The sequence below is a fragment of the Andrena cerasifolii genome, chromosome 5 (genome assembly GCF_050908995.1).
Source record: "Andrena cerasifolii isolate SP2316 chromosome 5, iyAndCera1_principal, whole genome shotgun sequence".
NCBI classification, from domain to species: domain Eukaryota; kingdom Metazoa; phylum Arthropoda; class Insecta; order Hymenoptera; family Andrenidae; genus Andrena; species Andrena cerasifolii.
This window is the reverse complement of record NC_135122.1, coordinates 1,735,957-1,752,271: the sequence shown is the minus strand read 5'-3', so window position 1 is coordinate 1,752,271 and position 16,315 is coordinate 1,735,957. Positions and strand designations below refer to the sequence as shown.

At 35.7% G+C, this 16,315-nt stretch overlaps 2 protein-coding genes across 5 annotated transcripts in view; one reads left to right on the top strand and one right to left on the bottom strand.

Moving 5' to 3' along the window:
* Positions 1-7,179, top strand: part of LOC143369385 (protein gooseberry-neuro) — a 125,115-nt gene extending 117,936 nt beyond the window's left edge. The window contains exons 5-7 of one of the 2 annotated variants that reach the window (XM_076813257.1): positions 1,551-1,977; positions 6,348-6,516; positions 6,925-7,179. In XM_076813257.1, coding sequence (XP_076669372.1) covers positions 1,551-1,977; positions 6,348-6,516; positions 6,925-6,973 — 645 coding nt within the window. In that variant the 3' untranslated portion in view covers positions 6,974-7,179. Of the gene's footprint in view, positions 1-1,550; positions 1,978-6,347; positions 6,651-6,924 lie in introns of those variants that run through there. The other variant, XM_076813256.1, reaches the window with a different exon arrangement.
* Positions 7,180-10,095: 2,916 nt separating this feature from the next.
* Nplp1 (Neuropeptide-like precursor 1) overlaps positions 10,096-16,315 on the bottom strand; it is a 76,803-nt gene continuing 70,583 nt past the window's right edge. For all 3 annotated transcript variants that reach the window (XM_076813253.1, XM_076813251.1, XM_076813254.1), the window contains one exon: positions 10,096-13,281. In XM_076813253.1, the coding sequence (XP_076669368.1) occupies positions 13,089-13,281 (193 nt within the window). In that variant the 3' untranslated portion in view covers positions 10,096-13,088. The remainder of the gene's footprint in view (positions 13,282-16,315) is intronic.

Sequence of the window (16,315 nt, the reverse complement as noted above, 5' to 3'; positions counted from 1 at the left end):
TTCCCAAGGAATACGGTTTATGAATATGTTAGTTAGGTGCGCGGACGAACCTGATGCGAAATCAGGGAGCCGCTAGGATTATTGACGGCGAGGACGAACCTGATGCGAAATCAGGGAGCCTCTAGGAATGGAGTCAAGCGCGGACGAACCTGATTGTTAGTCAGGGAGCCGCAGGAGAGTGAGACGTCGTGAACGAACCCGATGCGAAATCGGGGAGTCACTAGGATGAAATTCACAGACGAACTCAACGCGAAGTCGAGGAGCTGTTAGGAGGTTGGATTATTCACAGACGAACCTGGTACGAAACCAGGGAGCTGTTCGGAAGTTGGTAGATTTACAGACGAACCTGGTGCGAAACCAGGGAGCTGTTAAATACGGACAAACCCGATGCGAAATCGGGGAGCCACTGGGTTGGTAAAGATTCCTTGTTTTGGTGTTGGAGGTGAACGAACCTGATGCGAAATCAGGCAGTCACAGGAAATGTTAGTAATGCCTCGTAACTCTTAATTAAAGTTTGATACAACTCGAGCGGTAAAGCTGTATCAGTGGGTGAGTGCTACTAATATTATCAGGATCGCTGGGTAAAAGATGGGTTAACGAATCTACTCGATTTACAAGTGAACACCATTAGTATATTCAATAATCAATTTTGATACAGATGTAAGTGTCGCGATTAGTGATTAAATAATGTAGTTACCAATATTTGCACGGTGTTAACGCACTGGCGATGCGGGACGTAAGAATGGTTATTTCAATCGTAACCCAGAATATAACTGAACTAGCGGATTCTGTGAGGTTAAGTATTGGTTCGTAAGGCGACTCGAGCCCGATCCTACTGAATCTAACCAACTCTGTACGAGCGTGACACGACGTGACTCTACGCGTGACTTCACTGCTTTGAACCAAAGAGGGTTGAAACTAAAGGGTTTATATAATCCCAAATGAGTGGGGATTCGTTAGAAATCTCCATATAAGGAAATCCGTATGGGTCGTCGTCGCGTCATGCCCGTTCCCATGGTCGTGATCCAGATGGTCGAGATCATGACTCCCCCTAGTGGTTTGTGATAAGCGAAAGGATTTTAGGGCGTTTTCCCTTCGCAGACGCGAGCTCGAAAAATTCTTGAGAGCGGCGTATGGAAAATTCCACATACGTAACATTGAATATCTTGGCCAACAAAAATCGCACAACTAATGAACACCAGTTTCATATAGGCAAGTAGTCGCTTTCGGCTGCTATATATAAGTGCAACCTGTCTAAACAATTTTGTTCAATCCATTACAAAGTTGAAGAAAATTTTTTATGATTTTCAAAGTGCTGTTTATATCGCCATAACTTTGCCGAGAAGCAATACAGGTGAAGTCTTAGAAGAGCAGCTGAAAGTAGAGATTCCACACTTTCAAAAGATATGTTAAGGATATCGATACGACCGTTCTTGTCGGAGTTATGACCACTTGAATTTGCCCCCATTTGGGGGGTTCTTAGAGGTGATCCCTCAATTTTTTTGAATTTATCATATAAGATACAAAAAATGTTGCGATCCGTTTTTCAGGTATGGTTCAGCAATCGCAGAGCACGACTGCGAAAACACGCCGGCAGCATAGCCCATTCGGTAGCGGGCTTACCATTGACTCCGTGTCAATATGCAGGAAGCCACGAGCTCGTACAAATACCACAAGTACCTCAAATGCCACCCGGAATACCACAAATGCCGGCTACATCACCCCACAGTCCGACGACGTTACAGCAGCCAAACGCTGGTAGTGTTCACCAGGTCCCAGGAACGAATGCGCATATGTCCACCGCCATCTCCATGACCCAAGTACCTACTACGATTAGCACCGCGCTTCAGGGACATGCGGCGACCATCTCAGGACACATCAGTTCGTTGCAAGGACATGCGATGCAGATCGGACAGGTTCCAACGATTCAGCCGCCGGCAGCTCACGGGGCGACCACGGCGCTTTCTCATAATGCAGGTTAGTTATCGGAACCTCTTTTTCTTTTCTTTTATTCCCTCGGTTCTTGTGTGCGTCTCTGAGACCTACCGCATATTATCGACTTTCATCAGACTAAAGTACCCTATCAGGTTGTGCATTAAGTTCTTGCTGTTTTTTAGAATTAAAAAAGTATTTTTGAACCTGTTCCAATGCCTTCGGGCGATTGAATATTTCCTATGGTGAGCTAGTACATCTTATCGGCCAATTCGCAGGTTAGATTGACGAGGATCCTCTAGAATTAAGGCCCCTAATCGATCGTCATTGAAGGCGGACGATCGCCCAGAACGTGGCTCGTCTGAGATATCAAAATTGTCGTTCTCGAAGCGTGCAAACCATTTTCTAGCTGTTCTCTCTGTAAAAGAGTTTTCTCCATAAACGACACATATGTTTCGAGCAGCTTCGGATACGGTACAGCCTCGATGAAACTCGAATAACCGGAGGTATCGGAAATGTTCGAGTTTATCAACTTGGCACTCCATAGTTTTAAATTTACAGCAAGATAATGACAAAAACAGATAAGGAAAACTTTACAATGGTCCCTATTTTTGGGTCGAGTCAGTCAGGAAATACTGTACTAACACAAGTAACCGCCCGCTTGTGGCCAAGATACAGACTAATTACCGGCTGCGCGGGAAACCACCTTTTAAATGTTAGGTAGAGAGTTTTCACCCCCTGCCCTGGAATTGCCAAACGAGGAAACAGTCACAAGCGCCTCCAAGTTAGCTTTCCACAATGCAACGTGGCTGACGAAGTTCAGACATCACACAATCGGAGCTGCGCCAGGAAACGCTAAAAAGTCCGGGATTTGGAGGACTGTATTTATCCTCAAGGGTTGCAGCCTAGTTCATAACCAGATGAGTGTGCTGAGCTCACGGGTGGCCTTCGCTGTCGCCACTCGAAAATGCATGGTCAACATCTGGGAACTGTGTCTGCAACTCTTCTGTAACTCACCCTAGGACCTCGGATGACCATTAGTTACGGACGTAACAACGTAGTAAAATAGAGGAAATTACAGGCTTCATAATGGTATGAACACGAAGCCAACAGTCAAGATTTTCTGGCTTGAAATGTTTATGGAACCAAAATGGCGCGGACTTATTTCATATCGTTTCATAACTTTGATTGTTTCCGGAGATTTTATTAATTTTATTAAAGAATGTGTTACCAGTAATTATTTGATTAGTAAATAATGTGTACACCAATCTGACTTATCCGCACAAGGACATTTTTAGTTATAATTAATTGAAGCAAGTTATAGTCCAATGTCTTGTTTAACAAAAGTTGATATCCAGAGTTAATTTAACTATATCATAATATACATAGGATCTAATAGTAACTATAATATACAGGGTGTTCAATTAACTAATGGCAGAAAATTTAAGGGGTGATTCTAGACCCCAAAATAAGAATAAAAATAAGAATAACGATACGGCGATTGAGGCTTCGTTTGTTAGTTATAAGCGTTTAAAGATTGCGTATATTCTGCCCAAACGCAGGCAACCTGCGTGCGCCAATGTCACGTGGGTGAAGCTTGGAGAAGGGTCGAGCAGTGGTGATCATAAGCCACTGTCGCACTTCAGGGGGGGGGGTCACTTACCTCAGAAATGCTGCGACGAAATTGACGACAATCGACATGGCCACACGATTCTGTGACACTTAAGGGGTTACGCCACCTCGAGACGCTCAAAACAACACCAAACTAGACGTTTTTCTTATGATAGTGTAAACTATATTTTTTTGTACAGTTTTTATATGGTCTTAATTTTCAGTTATTATCAATGATTATAGGTTTCTATTAAAATAAATCATCTTGTGTTCCTATTAAGTATTTTATTTTTAAAATATTCAATGAAAAACAAAAATAGGCATAAAAGTACAATCATTGGCACCCTAAATTTTGAGGTTATATAGAAAAATATGTGTAGTTAAAAACGAAGTTTAAAGTGTTTAAACAGATTATTTCGTTCACTATTCAATACCTACAACACTTAGTAAATCTGTATTTCAATCCATTACTTGATTATAAAGCGACAAAATATACTTACCTACCCCTTATCAAATTAATAAGAAAAAGCTTAAAACTTAGCCCTTTGTCCCACTTTGTGATGTTACCAGATGTAAAATGTGTAGTTCAACTACCGGGCTTTGCAGTGTTGTAGTGAAAGAAAAATAAGAAATTGTAAAAAAGGACTTTCTAAGCTTGTACTTCTTAATATTTGGCTTTTTAGTCAGGAGTGCCAATGGTTAGTGCAGTACCAGCATTAGTGCAGTTTACCCTACTATGAGGTAGAAAAGTATTTCTATACTTCTTATGTTTAGGGCATGTGTTAACGAATATATTGTACAGAAATGTCTAAAAATTGCCGAGATATGTGTTGTCCCACGAATCTCCGCGGAATCACTTTTTAAAACTGGCTAGCAGTATAATTTGAACAATTTTTATTCGATAGAATTGAAATGTTAATAGCATCTTCTATAATAGATTATCTATAGAACTACATATGGATTTTACGATTCATTAAAAACTTTTTTGCTACAGAAAATTTCAGACACAATTTAGGCTTAAATTTTTCTGCTAAAACTGATATTCTCTTCAAATGTCCACCATTTTCACGAAAATCAATATTTTGACAAATCACTGGGTACTTCTGTAGTAAATGTCATGTAAATAATGAAAAATTTCGGTTTTTTATCCTACGTCAAAGTATACAGGACTTCTATTGCTAACCGTGGAGAGTGTCTTTTCAAAAACTGGAATAATGGAAGAGCACCAGCAACGTCATTTTGTTTAAAAAAAAATAGTTACAATCTTTTTTTATATACGGCAAGGCGTACAGAATGAAGCCCTTAAAAAGTTTTTTTCATTTATTTTCTAATTTTGCCCAAGAAGATTCTGATACTCGCATATCATCTTCGGGCCTCCAAGGTAACCTAACCCCTTATTCCACAATTAAAGGGTGTCATTGAATTACACCTGACCTGTCTGGCCGCTAAAATTCATTGCCATCATTATATCCACTGTAGTCCATTGTGCGATCGAGACACAGCCGCGAACAATTCATACAAGTCACAGAATCACACCAACCCAAATAAATAAAAAAAATATCAGTTGTCTTGCATTAAAACATGTAAAAAAATTAAAAAGGAACACAAATTTACCCGCACTGTGTGCACCTACGTTGAGTGTTAGCAATATAGAACATGTTCCACATTAGGTGCAGGTTCCTTGCTAATATTGCACTACAATATATTACAAGATATTGGCTGAAGAAAGTTCACATAAAGTCACCGAGAGAAAGAAACATTGTAATGGTAATGACAGTAGTGTAAGAAAAAAATTGCTTTCAAATGGTGGACAAAAAAAGAAAAAGGAAGAATAGAGCAATGATTCTGACATAGACTGACATAGATCATCAGAGGCCGATATCGACGATGATGATGATACAGAATGTTTAGTTTGTGGTGGCAACTACAAAAGTGACGATAATGGTAAAAAAAAATTGGTTCAATATATTCGCTGTTTTCATTGGGGTCACGAAGTATGTGGGGCTTCTGGTACTCCCTTCACTTACCCAAGGTGTAACAAACGAAGAATATTAATACAATATAATAAAAAATGAAAGATATTTGTTTTCATTTATCTTTTTTATTTCAATACATATTCATTTTTCATAGTAAAAATAAAGCTTATTAAAATTTCTTAAGGTGCCCCATATTAACGTAAGTACCATTTTTTCAACTCGCCGTGTTTCATTGTTTTTACATTTTTTACCATGACTTCAAGACACTTAAACTTTTGCATAACTAGCAGACAGTAGTAACCCTATATGTAGATATATTTATTACGAACAGACGTAATAAAACAAATATAAGACGTAGAAGCAAAACACTGCAATAATAAGTAGTCCCACCAATGTTAGAACTTATTAGAAACACCTGTAAGATGTTTTGAAGACATAATTCTTAAACGTTACCAAGGAGTACCGTCTTGTATGCTGACGTCCAGGTTAGATCGTGGGGTGGTCAAACTAATGTCAGGCAGAAAATAAGCACACTTTAAGACATCGTGTGCTATTGAGGTAGTCCCATTTAAAAAACAGCATCGATCTTAAAAACTCAGATGCGTATTCACCTAGAACAGAACAGACTATGTAACCATAGAATGTCCCCTTGGATATAGATATCAACGTTCACTTAAAACATTTTATTCCATAGCTTTTAGTTTTACAGATATCCCTGCATCTGTCTATGTTCACATTTGCCTATGCGTTAACTACGTCCAACTTTGTAGTTTGAATCGAGGTTACAGTAGTGTATTAAACTACCATGATAATGGTTTTCGATTTTAGGAAATGCTGATTGGTCCAGGGCACAACTTGGGTGGGGGCAGTTCAGTCATTTCCAAGGTGACTACGCGTCAAGTCATCCGAGTCATCAGCATTCATCACACACGAGTCATGTTGGTACACCGTCTACTGCTACTGGGAATTCCGTACCAACTTCTATAGCAACAGAATGGTACGATCAAGGTTACGATTACTCTCCACATGCACAGCTCAACTATCATCGAAGTGTAGGCGGAATATTTTAATGAAAGGCGATTATACAAACATCGGTATGTCGATGTCGGTTTATTGTTAGTATCAACTGATGCTTCGTTTAGGAGTCGCATTCCCTCGTTTATTACAAGTAAGCTTACAAATTTGTTTCTTCTCTCTATTGTTCGAATCGTTCCCTAAATCCTGTACAAGAATTAGTGGGGGAAATTATGTAAATATGTACATATGTATAAAATGCTTCATTATTTTTTTAAAGAAAGAAATGACCTTGTTCAAAAGGTAAAAGAATATTATTTATTTATTTGTATTGCTTTCTTAAACGAAAATTATTTTTCTGTTTCAATTCAATTTCATTTTACTATTTCAGCTCATTTTTGGTATTCTATATTAGCTATAAGCTACTAAAAAAATATTAGCAAAAAAATTATGGAAATCAGAAATCAACAGTCATTATAAATTATAGAAATATTGACGCATTTTGCGTTATGATTTACTGGATTGACATAAATGCAGCAGGAAAAAGAAATTGAAAGGAATTGAAAATCATGTCTATAATAAAGAAAAATTTAACATTAAGGCAATCATTTTGTAAATGTATTCATGTACATATTTTATACATACATATACATATATAGGCTCATAATATAATTCATAATGATGTAAAATATATTTTTTAAACATGCATAAATTTTTTGTGTAAAATATAAAATATTTTGTTGATTATAGATGCATTATTTTTGTAAACACTCTTCCCACTACTCACATATGTATTCAATTATGTTCAACATGTGCAACATATCGATTTTCAGGACGATTCAGTATTATATTTCTTTAATTGTTGAAATTATTTAAAATAATCGAAAAATACAAATGGGATTTAACGACTGTTAAAAAGGTTGCAACAGAAACACGTTGCGTTGACAAGGGAAGGTCTTGACCTGAACGACGAATTTTTAACGAAACTGGACTAAAAATGTGGGGACCAATTAGTATAAACAAATCCTAGAATGTTAGGTGCCACGTTTGACCATTTTTATAAAAAAATAGCTTTAATCATTAAAATTTCTATCTCATCGAATCGACTATGTTCCTTTCGCAAACTGTAGATCTTGAATAGCTCATTACGACGTAGGTAAATACTATTCAATTATCGTCTGTTTTAATTACTGTATTCATATTTTAAGGGGAGGTTCCGGTCTAAAAGTCGATTTTTTTTTTATTTCATTCGTCGAATGTTCAACCTTTTAGAAATACGTGTTTAAAAGGATTTGTTGAAATTTGTAAAATTTCCGAAGTTATAGGCATTTCAGTAGCGGCAACAACCGGCCACTCGGCGCCCACGTAAAACTTTAAACGCGTTTCTCTCGAAACAGTGTTCTCAAAACGGTGGAACCTGTATCTCCAAAAGTTATTATCCGATTCGACTGAAACTTTTTTTATTTTGAAGAATATACTTCTGGCTAGGGTGAGGGGGTACCAAAAAAAAATTACCAAAAATTGAAAATTTATAAATCTCAAAGGCGTTGGAAGGATGAAAAATATAGGGAAAAAGTGATTTCAAACTTCAAATGTCGTTATTTTCTAAAATAATGTAATTTTTGTATTTTTCTGGTTTCTCTCCCAGCCAGAAGTATATTCTTCAAAATAAAAAAAGTTTCAGTCGAATCGGATTATAACCTTTTGAGATACAGGTCCCACCGATTTGGACCCATTTTTTGATGTCTTGACTTTAACGACTCCCCAGTGCCGTTTGCAATGATTAATTATAAAACAAAAAATATATTTCTATAATTTAAGGCATCCTTAATACAATGCAAAAAGTCCCACTAAATTATATATAGTAGTTTTCCTTTAATTAATTCCTAAAGATCACCTATTTCTTTGTGGCTCTACACCGGAACCTCCCCTTAAGGGGTTATGCCTAGTCAGCTTTCGAAAAAGAACGCGATTTTCAAGAATTTTTTGCGGAATATCTACTGTATATTTTATTACAACTATTCGTTTATTTTAGAAGTACATATATGCAGCAACTCTCAGTAATTTTGTTGTAGAAAAACATTAAAAAATGAACGAATAACAGCCATTCTCGCGAAAGCTGTGTTGATATCGGTGAGCAAGATATTTCGGTAACCACTGTATCGATTGGCCTAAACTTTTGCAGACTTCTTTTATATACCAAAGACTAGTAGATGAACGAAGGTTTTTTTATTTTAACAAAAACTGTATTTTTAATTAACGAAAAACGAACAATTCAGACATCGGAAAAGCCTGGTTTTGCGTCAAACGGCCGCCAGCTTGTCAAAAACCAACTTTTTGAAAAAACCTTCGTTCATCTACTGAACTCAACCATACATTAACCGAATGTTTTGGAATTTTTAATTTTAGCTGATCCGGCTCAGAGAAAACTTGCTCGCCGCACAGCGCCTTTATCAAAACAGCTTCCGCGGGAATGGCTGTTATTCGTTAATTTCTTAATTTTTTTCTATAACAAAATTACTGAGAGTTCCTACCTATATGTACTTTTAAAATAAGCGAATAGTTGTAAAAAAATATACAGTAGATATTCCACAAAAAATTCCCGAATATCGCGTTCTTTCTCGAAAGCTGACTAAGCATAACCCCTTAAGTGCGAAGAAATTCGATGATTACGACGAAGTCGCAAATATAGCAGCTATATACTTTTATCTGAGAAATAGATCTTCGTGTGCAGAGGACAAATAATTTAGCCCGAAAATGGCAAGATATGTCAGATCAAGCCTGCCATTTGTTCTCATTTATAGAATGAATGAGGAAAATGGTAGAATTTTTGTCAGAGCCCTAATATATACGATAAATTGCAATTAACATATTATGGTAAAGTATTTAAATATGTCCCTCCCATAATGATCCTATTTTTTAGATATTAAAATGGACCGAAACTCTAATGTTAGAAATATTGTTTCCTATTACTTATTTAAGCATCTCAATACGAGCATCTCAATATCTCAATCAGGTTTCAATGATGATATAGTGGCTTAATAGATAATCCAGCTATCTAATAAACTTGAAACTTTGCAGGCGTACGTAGTTTGGATGACGATACAAAATTATGAAAAAGGAATCCCGTGGGGTTTAAAAAATTACCGAGTCATCAATAAATATAAGCCATAACCACAAATCCAAACGATTTGAAATTAACATATCACCACTAATCAAGACTTATACTCCCTGTCATTTAAGAAGGAACCCGTTTCGCGCATGTATAATGAGCTCATTGGCTCCGAAGAGGCGTTGGTGGGGGCACAGCCAATAGTGGCTTCTCCCGGCACCAATGAGCGTCAACCTGCGCAGAACCGGTCTAAATTCGTCGGTCGGCAGGTTCCTTCTTAACTGAAAGGGAGTATAGACGGATAACAGGTACAAAACAATTAGCTGCCTTGAAAAGTTCTATTTTATATAATACTTCTTTTTTAATAATACGGTTTATACTAAGCATTACAAATATTTTAATGTTAATCGTTGAACATTAATATAATTTCCGTTGTTATCCATGATTACATTCTCTCCTTCTGATAAAGTGTTATGATAGTATACTTTAAAAAAAAAAATCAAGTCTTTCTCGTTATATTTATTTATTAAATCGTATTTGAATAATCAGGGAAATTCTATTACATTCCACGCGCTGGTAGCAACGTATTGAAATCATGGCGTAAGGAGGTAACAAACATGATTCTTACTTCACCGTTACTATTGTTACTTTATTGTCATCTGGTTTACTCGCTACGACTTGAACAAACACATAAATACATTATCGTGAAATTGAAGACTGTGGCACAACAATGTGCGTCACTCGTATCTGTGACAAATCGGTGATTACAATCGATTAGGAAGTACCTCGGCGAATGCTTTCTAATAAAACATTACATTAATATACGAATATTACACAATGAATCGTCACCACTAACTATTAATACTGAAACATGTATGTATTATAGACAAAAAAAGCTGAAATTGCGTTATTACTTTCGAGCTTGCAGGCTCTGAGCACTAAGATTTACACCCACTGCTAATATAGATCGAAAATCACGTCACGGCTTCACAGGTTTTATTTTTACCCATGGCTTGCAAACGACACTCGGAATTATTTCTAAAACACGAATAGAGAAATATCCTACTTAAATATTCACTTTGCTTATCATTGTAGAAACGTATTTGTATTTGCAGTTTAAATATGTCAAATCCAAAAATAGGTGAACAGAATTATCGGTATGATTACTTGAAACAAAAGCTGAATAAGTTGATCGCACACAAGGAAAGATGGAATGAAGAGAAATATTTGAAATTAATTTAGGTGTTTTTTTTTCTTCAAATTTTTAAAGTTTTCCGGCGATTACTCCTTTAGAAGTGAAACATATTTTAGACTGCAAGCACAGATACTACAGTAGATTACAGACACATTTGATATTAGTACAGACTTGATAATGCTATTACTCGTAAGTAGATGTTATTGTCGCTGATTATTGTCGAGTATATAGTACACAGTTAACATTATAAAAAATTCGTAATTCAGAATACAATTTTCTCTCTAGTTTTACATATCTAATTTAATTCATTGCCTCTGTTTAGTGGAGCAGAGAAATAAATTAAAAAGTCGAGCGGTGAAATCAGGATTAGTTTTGAGCAACGTACAATTTTATCTTGCTTAGAAGTATACTTATGAAATTCAGCAAGAGAGTAAGGAATTTTAGTAAGAAGTAGTATTTGTGTATATGTTAAAATTGAGCTAAAAGAATCAAGAATCTTATATTTTATCTAAGGAGATTGTCATATGCTGCTAATTATGTATTTTTATATGGTTTATAACATATTCGCTATAAATTTACAAGGTTTTGCAGGCAAGCGGCTTAAATGAAATAGTAATAATTTTACATCTGGAGTATTCATTCAATTCATCTTAAATTGGAAAGAAGGGGTCACGCCTTGAATGGGTTTAATTGACATCTAATGATAATATAGAAATATTATTTAACTAAATAAAACTTATTGTGTTTTTCATATATTCATATGTCTAAGATCTCCACTAATAACGTTTCATAAAAACTTGAATGTCACTCAGTATTTTAGTTTATGTTGCGTGTAATTTTATCGATTAAATGTACGCTTAGGATATCAAGTAGTAAACATTAAACTAAATACAGTATAAAGACATTAAATATATAAAATAGCGTGTGTCAGATTGTCTGTCGATACAGAGCATAAATAATTCCGCCTTATAAAACCTACTAGTAATGACGAAAGTTCAGGAACAGGATTTCTTGTAAATTAATAATACAAGCGCAATCTTGAAGCGGAACGAGTTTATAAACTTTGTCCATTATAATTACAAACCGAATGCCAATCAAATGACTCATTGAATTTTACTTTCTTGCTACTTGTTTAAAACAGTTCTTTAAATTGCTTTATTTATAACTCATAATATCATCATATAGCTGTACTTCCGAAAACCGGTCAAACCCGATTAGACTGAAATTTTGAAAATAGCTTCATTTTGCATAAAAATAACGTTTGCGATAAGGATTTTTGGCGACTCGAAATTTTTTTTCTACCACTTCAATGTCGTTCCCTACCTTATCGACAGAGCGGAGAATCGGATACAAGAGTTATTCAGTGCATTCTCCATACTAATCTCCTAAAATCTATAAAACACAGATCAACTTAGAAAGAGATATCAGCTTGATACTGATCGATCGTTCAGGGGGATGTTTTATTATCGTTAGCTTCGCCCCGTGCGTAAGGCGTCTACCTAGAAGAGTTCAGTCGCGGTCGGTAAGGTAGGGACGACATTGAAATGGTAAAAAAAAATTTCGAGTCGCCAAAAATCCTTCTCGCAAACGTTATTTATATGCAAAATGAAACTATTTTCAAAATTTCAGTCCAATCGGGTTTGACCGGTTTTCGGAAGTATCGCCCATCATATTTTTACTAAAACATTAGTTCGGTTTAAAAGATTAATTCGCTTTATTGAAGGCCTTAATTAAAATTAAACATATATTGGATGTTTTTTTTAATCAAAGTATTTCTCTTGGATATCTATGACGTTTTGCTACTATGCTGGTAAAAGTACAAGTAGGTGTTGTAAAAAAAAAAAGATATTTTCATATACCTAACATCATTTGATAGTGAGCGAACGAACTTTTGCATCGATCTAATAGTTTTCTGTAAGTACCTTCAATAGATGAACAGAAAATGATACGTATATGTATCTTCAATCGTATAGATCACACATCGCAGAGTTCTTTTATCGACTGTAGGTAAATCCAAGGAGGAAAAGTCACTGACACGCAATCATAGTTTAGTTACCAAAGAATGGTAAAGCCATCTAAAGCATTGACGAATACCGAATGTTAGTAAGAAAATCCAATTCTTCACAGCGACATGTTTACAATTGTCAAATTTTAAGGTTCCTCTAGTAGTCCGTTAAAAAAGTTTGCGAGTGAAGTTACTAAAGGTATTTGAATTTTGTGTCGAGTGGATGTCTGAGTATTCCACTGCTTATATGGAATTTGGAACTTTCTGACGAAGAAAATTATTGGCCGCCGGTAATGTGAAGAACCTTCTGAAGCCGTGTCGACAGTCTTCGTGCAAGGCTTGAATGTAGCGTGGTCTATGATTAAAGTTTCTCCTTAATGACCTTGCCGACGAGTTGGGGGGGTAGTTGGACGAGGACCCATCTGTGGGATTCTCCCTAAAATATATAATTCATACATTTTAGAGCTCATGAAAAATAAAATATTCCTTTTAATTACACAACAAATTACTAATCTATAGACTGCGGATATTTATGCACGTAACATATGCAAAAAGCATATGCAAACATGCACGTAAACTATGCCATGTCCATTTTTATCGAATTTGTTAAGTTCCCTATTTCTTTATTCTGGTTGGAAGAAGTTGTAAACGTGCCTTAATAAATGCTAAATTTTGAGCAACTTGTGTCTGTTGGAAAACATTCTGAGCAGTTGCAATTGATAACGACATTATTTCCATTAAAAGTTTCAAATGCCTATTTGCAGAAATAAAATACGGAGTGAAAATTAATAATTTTACTATTTTCGGGTGTTAAGAGAAAAAAATTGCCAAACCTCTTTGATTTCATCGAAATTGTTTATTTGCATCGGACGATTGAAATGAACGAGTAATTAGTCTCTACTAATGACTTATTCCATCGCATGATATCAACATCGGCACAAAATGTTGTGTACATTGCGATTTATCTCTACTGTTACGTAAGTTTCGATAATTCATCTATGATCATAACCAAATACAGTTTTTTAACAAAGCATATGCAATATGCAAAATAATTTTTACATATCAATATATGCATTTACATGTTTATGCAATTGCATAAACATCCGCAGTCTACTAATCTATAAGTGCATAGAACTTGTGTACATGATATATTTAGGTATTTTTGTCAGTATCTAAATATTTGCTTGCCAAATCTGAAAGATGAGAAAACAGTAAGCGTGACGCTGGGTCATCACTGTTTTTCTACGACACCTAATACTGTTCTTTTCGGAACGAATTAACGATTACATATAAAAAAGCTACAGATAGTTTACTGCAAAAAGAATATTACGATGTAAGCACAATGAAATTTATAATAAGCTTATGAATACCAATGATGCTTCTTTGATATGCAATTCGCTCTGAAACAACTCTGACAATACGACACAAATCTAACATTTAGAATTAACTATTCAATGTTAAAGACGTACTGTCGTTGCACTAATTGTTTGATAATATAACAGGAGACCAATTTAAATTACTCTGATTTAATCACAAGAGTGTCAGAATTTTTTAACTTTTGACATCATTTTTACACATTTTTTTAATATATTTGTCTTACAATTAATCGTAAATCAAGTTTGGTCTGTTATTAATTTATTATAGTATGATAACGACGGTGGTATGGTAAAAACTTTATCTTGGAATCCGATGCATTCAAGAATACGCATATTCTTGTTCACTACATTTATTTTTGCACATCAAACTGACCTTTTGTCCCGGATTGAAATTATACTGAAATCAATAAATGCATCGCAAAATTCGTAATTTAATAATTTTATTACATATTTAGCAATATATGCAATGATTTCAACACTTTAAAAAATCATGTATGAGTCGACAGATAAATTATATGAATTCTTTACTTGCAATGAAACACTGTCTGCCTGCGTAAGAAACTACATTTATAACAGGGTGGTCTATACACGCATCAATACCTTATTTCATTATAGAGTACGATGTGGAAATTATTATGAAGAATAATTTCAAAAAATAACAACATTTATTTATGTTCATACGAAAAAGAATTAGAAAGCAGATATAGTTGCAACATTTATATCAAACACATATTTCTATAAGAACACCAGCCTCCTGATCAGGAAATCATTAAAAATCAGAAATAATTTCTAAAAATAAAAGTTTACACTTCAACGTACATACCACTTTAAGGGTGGAGACCACTGTGATGGTCTGAAAAATAAGGGTTTTTTCGGGAATTTTTTTCAACCAAACAACACAAGTAAATCAATGTATTGCTTAGTATAGTTAATATGTAGATATCGAAGGGTAAGAAAATTTTTTTTTCAATCAAATTCATAAATCCGTTTTCTGTACACTCTTCGTCAAAATGTGGGCTGCGGCAAAATCATGCTTGTCGCGTTGACAGTGCCCAGGCCATATGGTTAATCCGAATTCAAAAAGACAAAAATATTTAGAAAGTAGAAGCCTACCTCTATTACATAACGATAAAAAAAAGTCAAAATCGCAAAGAAATTACAAAATGGCGGACTACTGAAAAAAATCATGTTTTGGGGGTACAAAATTAGGGATATGTTGATAAAAAAATATAAAGAGGCCGTTAATTTAAAAAAACTGATCGTCAGGTAATAGAGACGGGTTTTTCGTACAATAAATGCCCTTGCTCATGTCAATTGGGCGTATAGTTTTCTCTGTGGACTGTCAACGCGGTTGAAAAATGTCATTCTGAGGAAAACGCGTTCAATGTTCCGCGCGGCTCAGTCGCGCGCTTGACCCCGCTTCACGCAAAATACTATATTTCCGTCAATTTTGCGAATTTCTTCATAAAATTTAAAGACAGCATTCTTGAAACGTACGTTTTCAGAAGATGCAGAAAAGAAAAACTCGATTTTTCTGATTTTTTACAGTGGTCTCCCCCATTAAGGCCTTATTTCCCACTGAGACCAGCCGCGCGCGACTGTCATGCCCGTGTACGGCCCCATTTCGATATGTGCGCTGCGACTAATGGTCGCAGGGTTGCGAGGCAGTCTAGTACGCCGTACTGGCATATATGACGTCACTTGACTTAGCGTTGGTATGATGTCACGGCGTCACCAACCAAATATAAGTGTTCCCCTTCTCCTACACCGTACGACCAAAGAGAAGATATGTACGTCATATACGTCAGCACGCCGCCATTTATTCAGTACGCCTGGCAACCCTGAATGGTGGCGCGCGGTTAGTCGCAAGTGGAAATAGGCGTTAAGAGTACCTACATGTCCTTGACTCGTCTTAAACACTGTTATGTCAATGTTTAAAATAGACAACCCTGCAAAATAAATTGACACATGGATATATGCTAAGAGCTACCACTAATACAGTTGAGTAGTGCTTCATTATTCGCACGACCATTCGAGACCATTTGCGTGCAATGTTCGGTGCACAATCACGATTCTTATCGAAAGCTGGAGCCC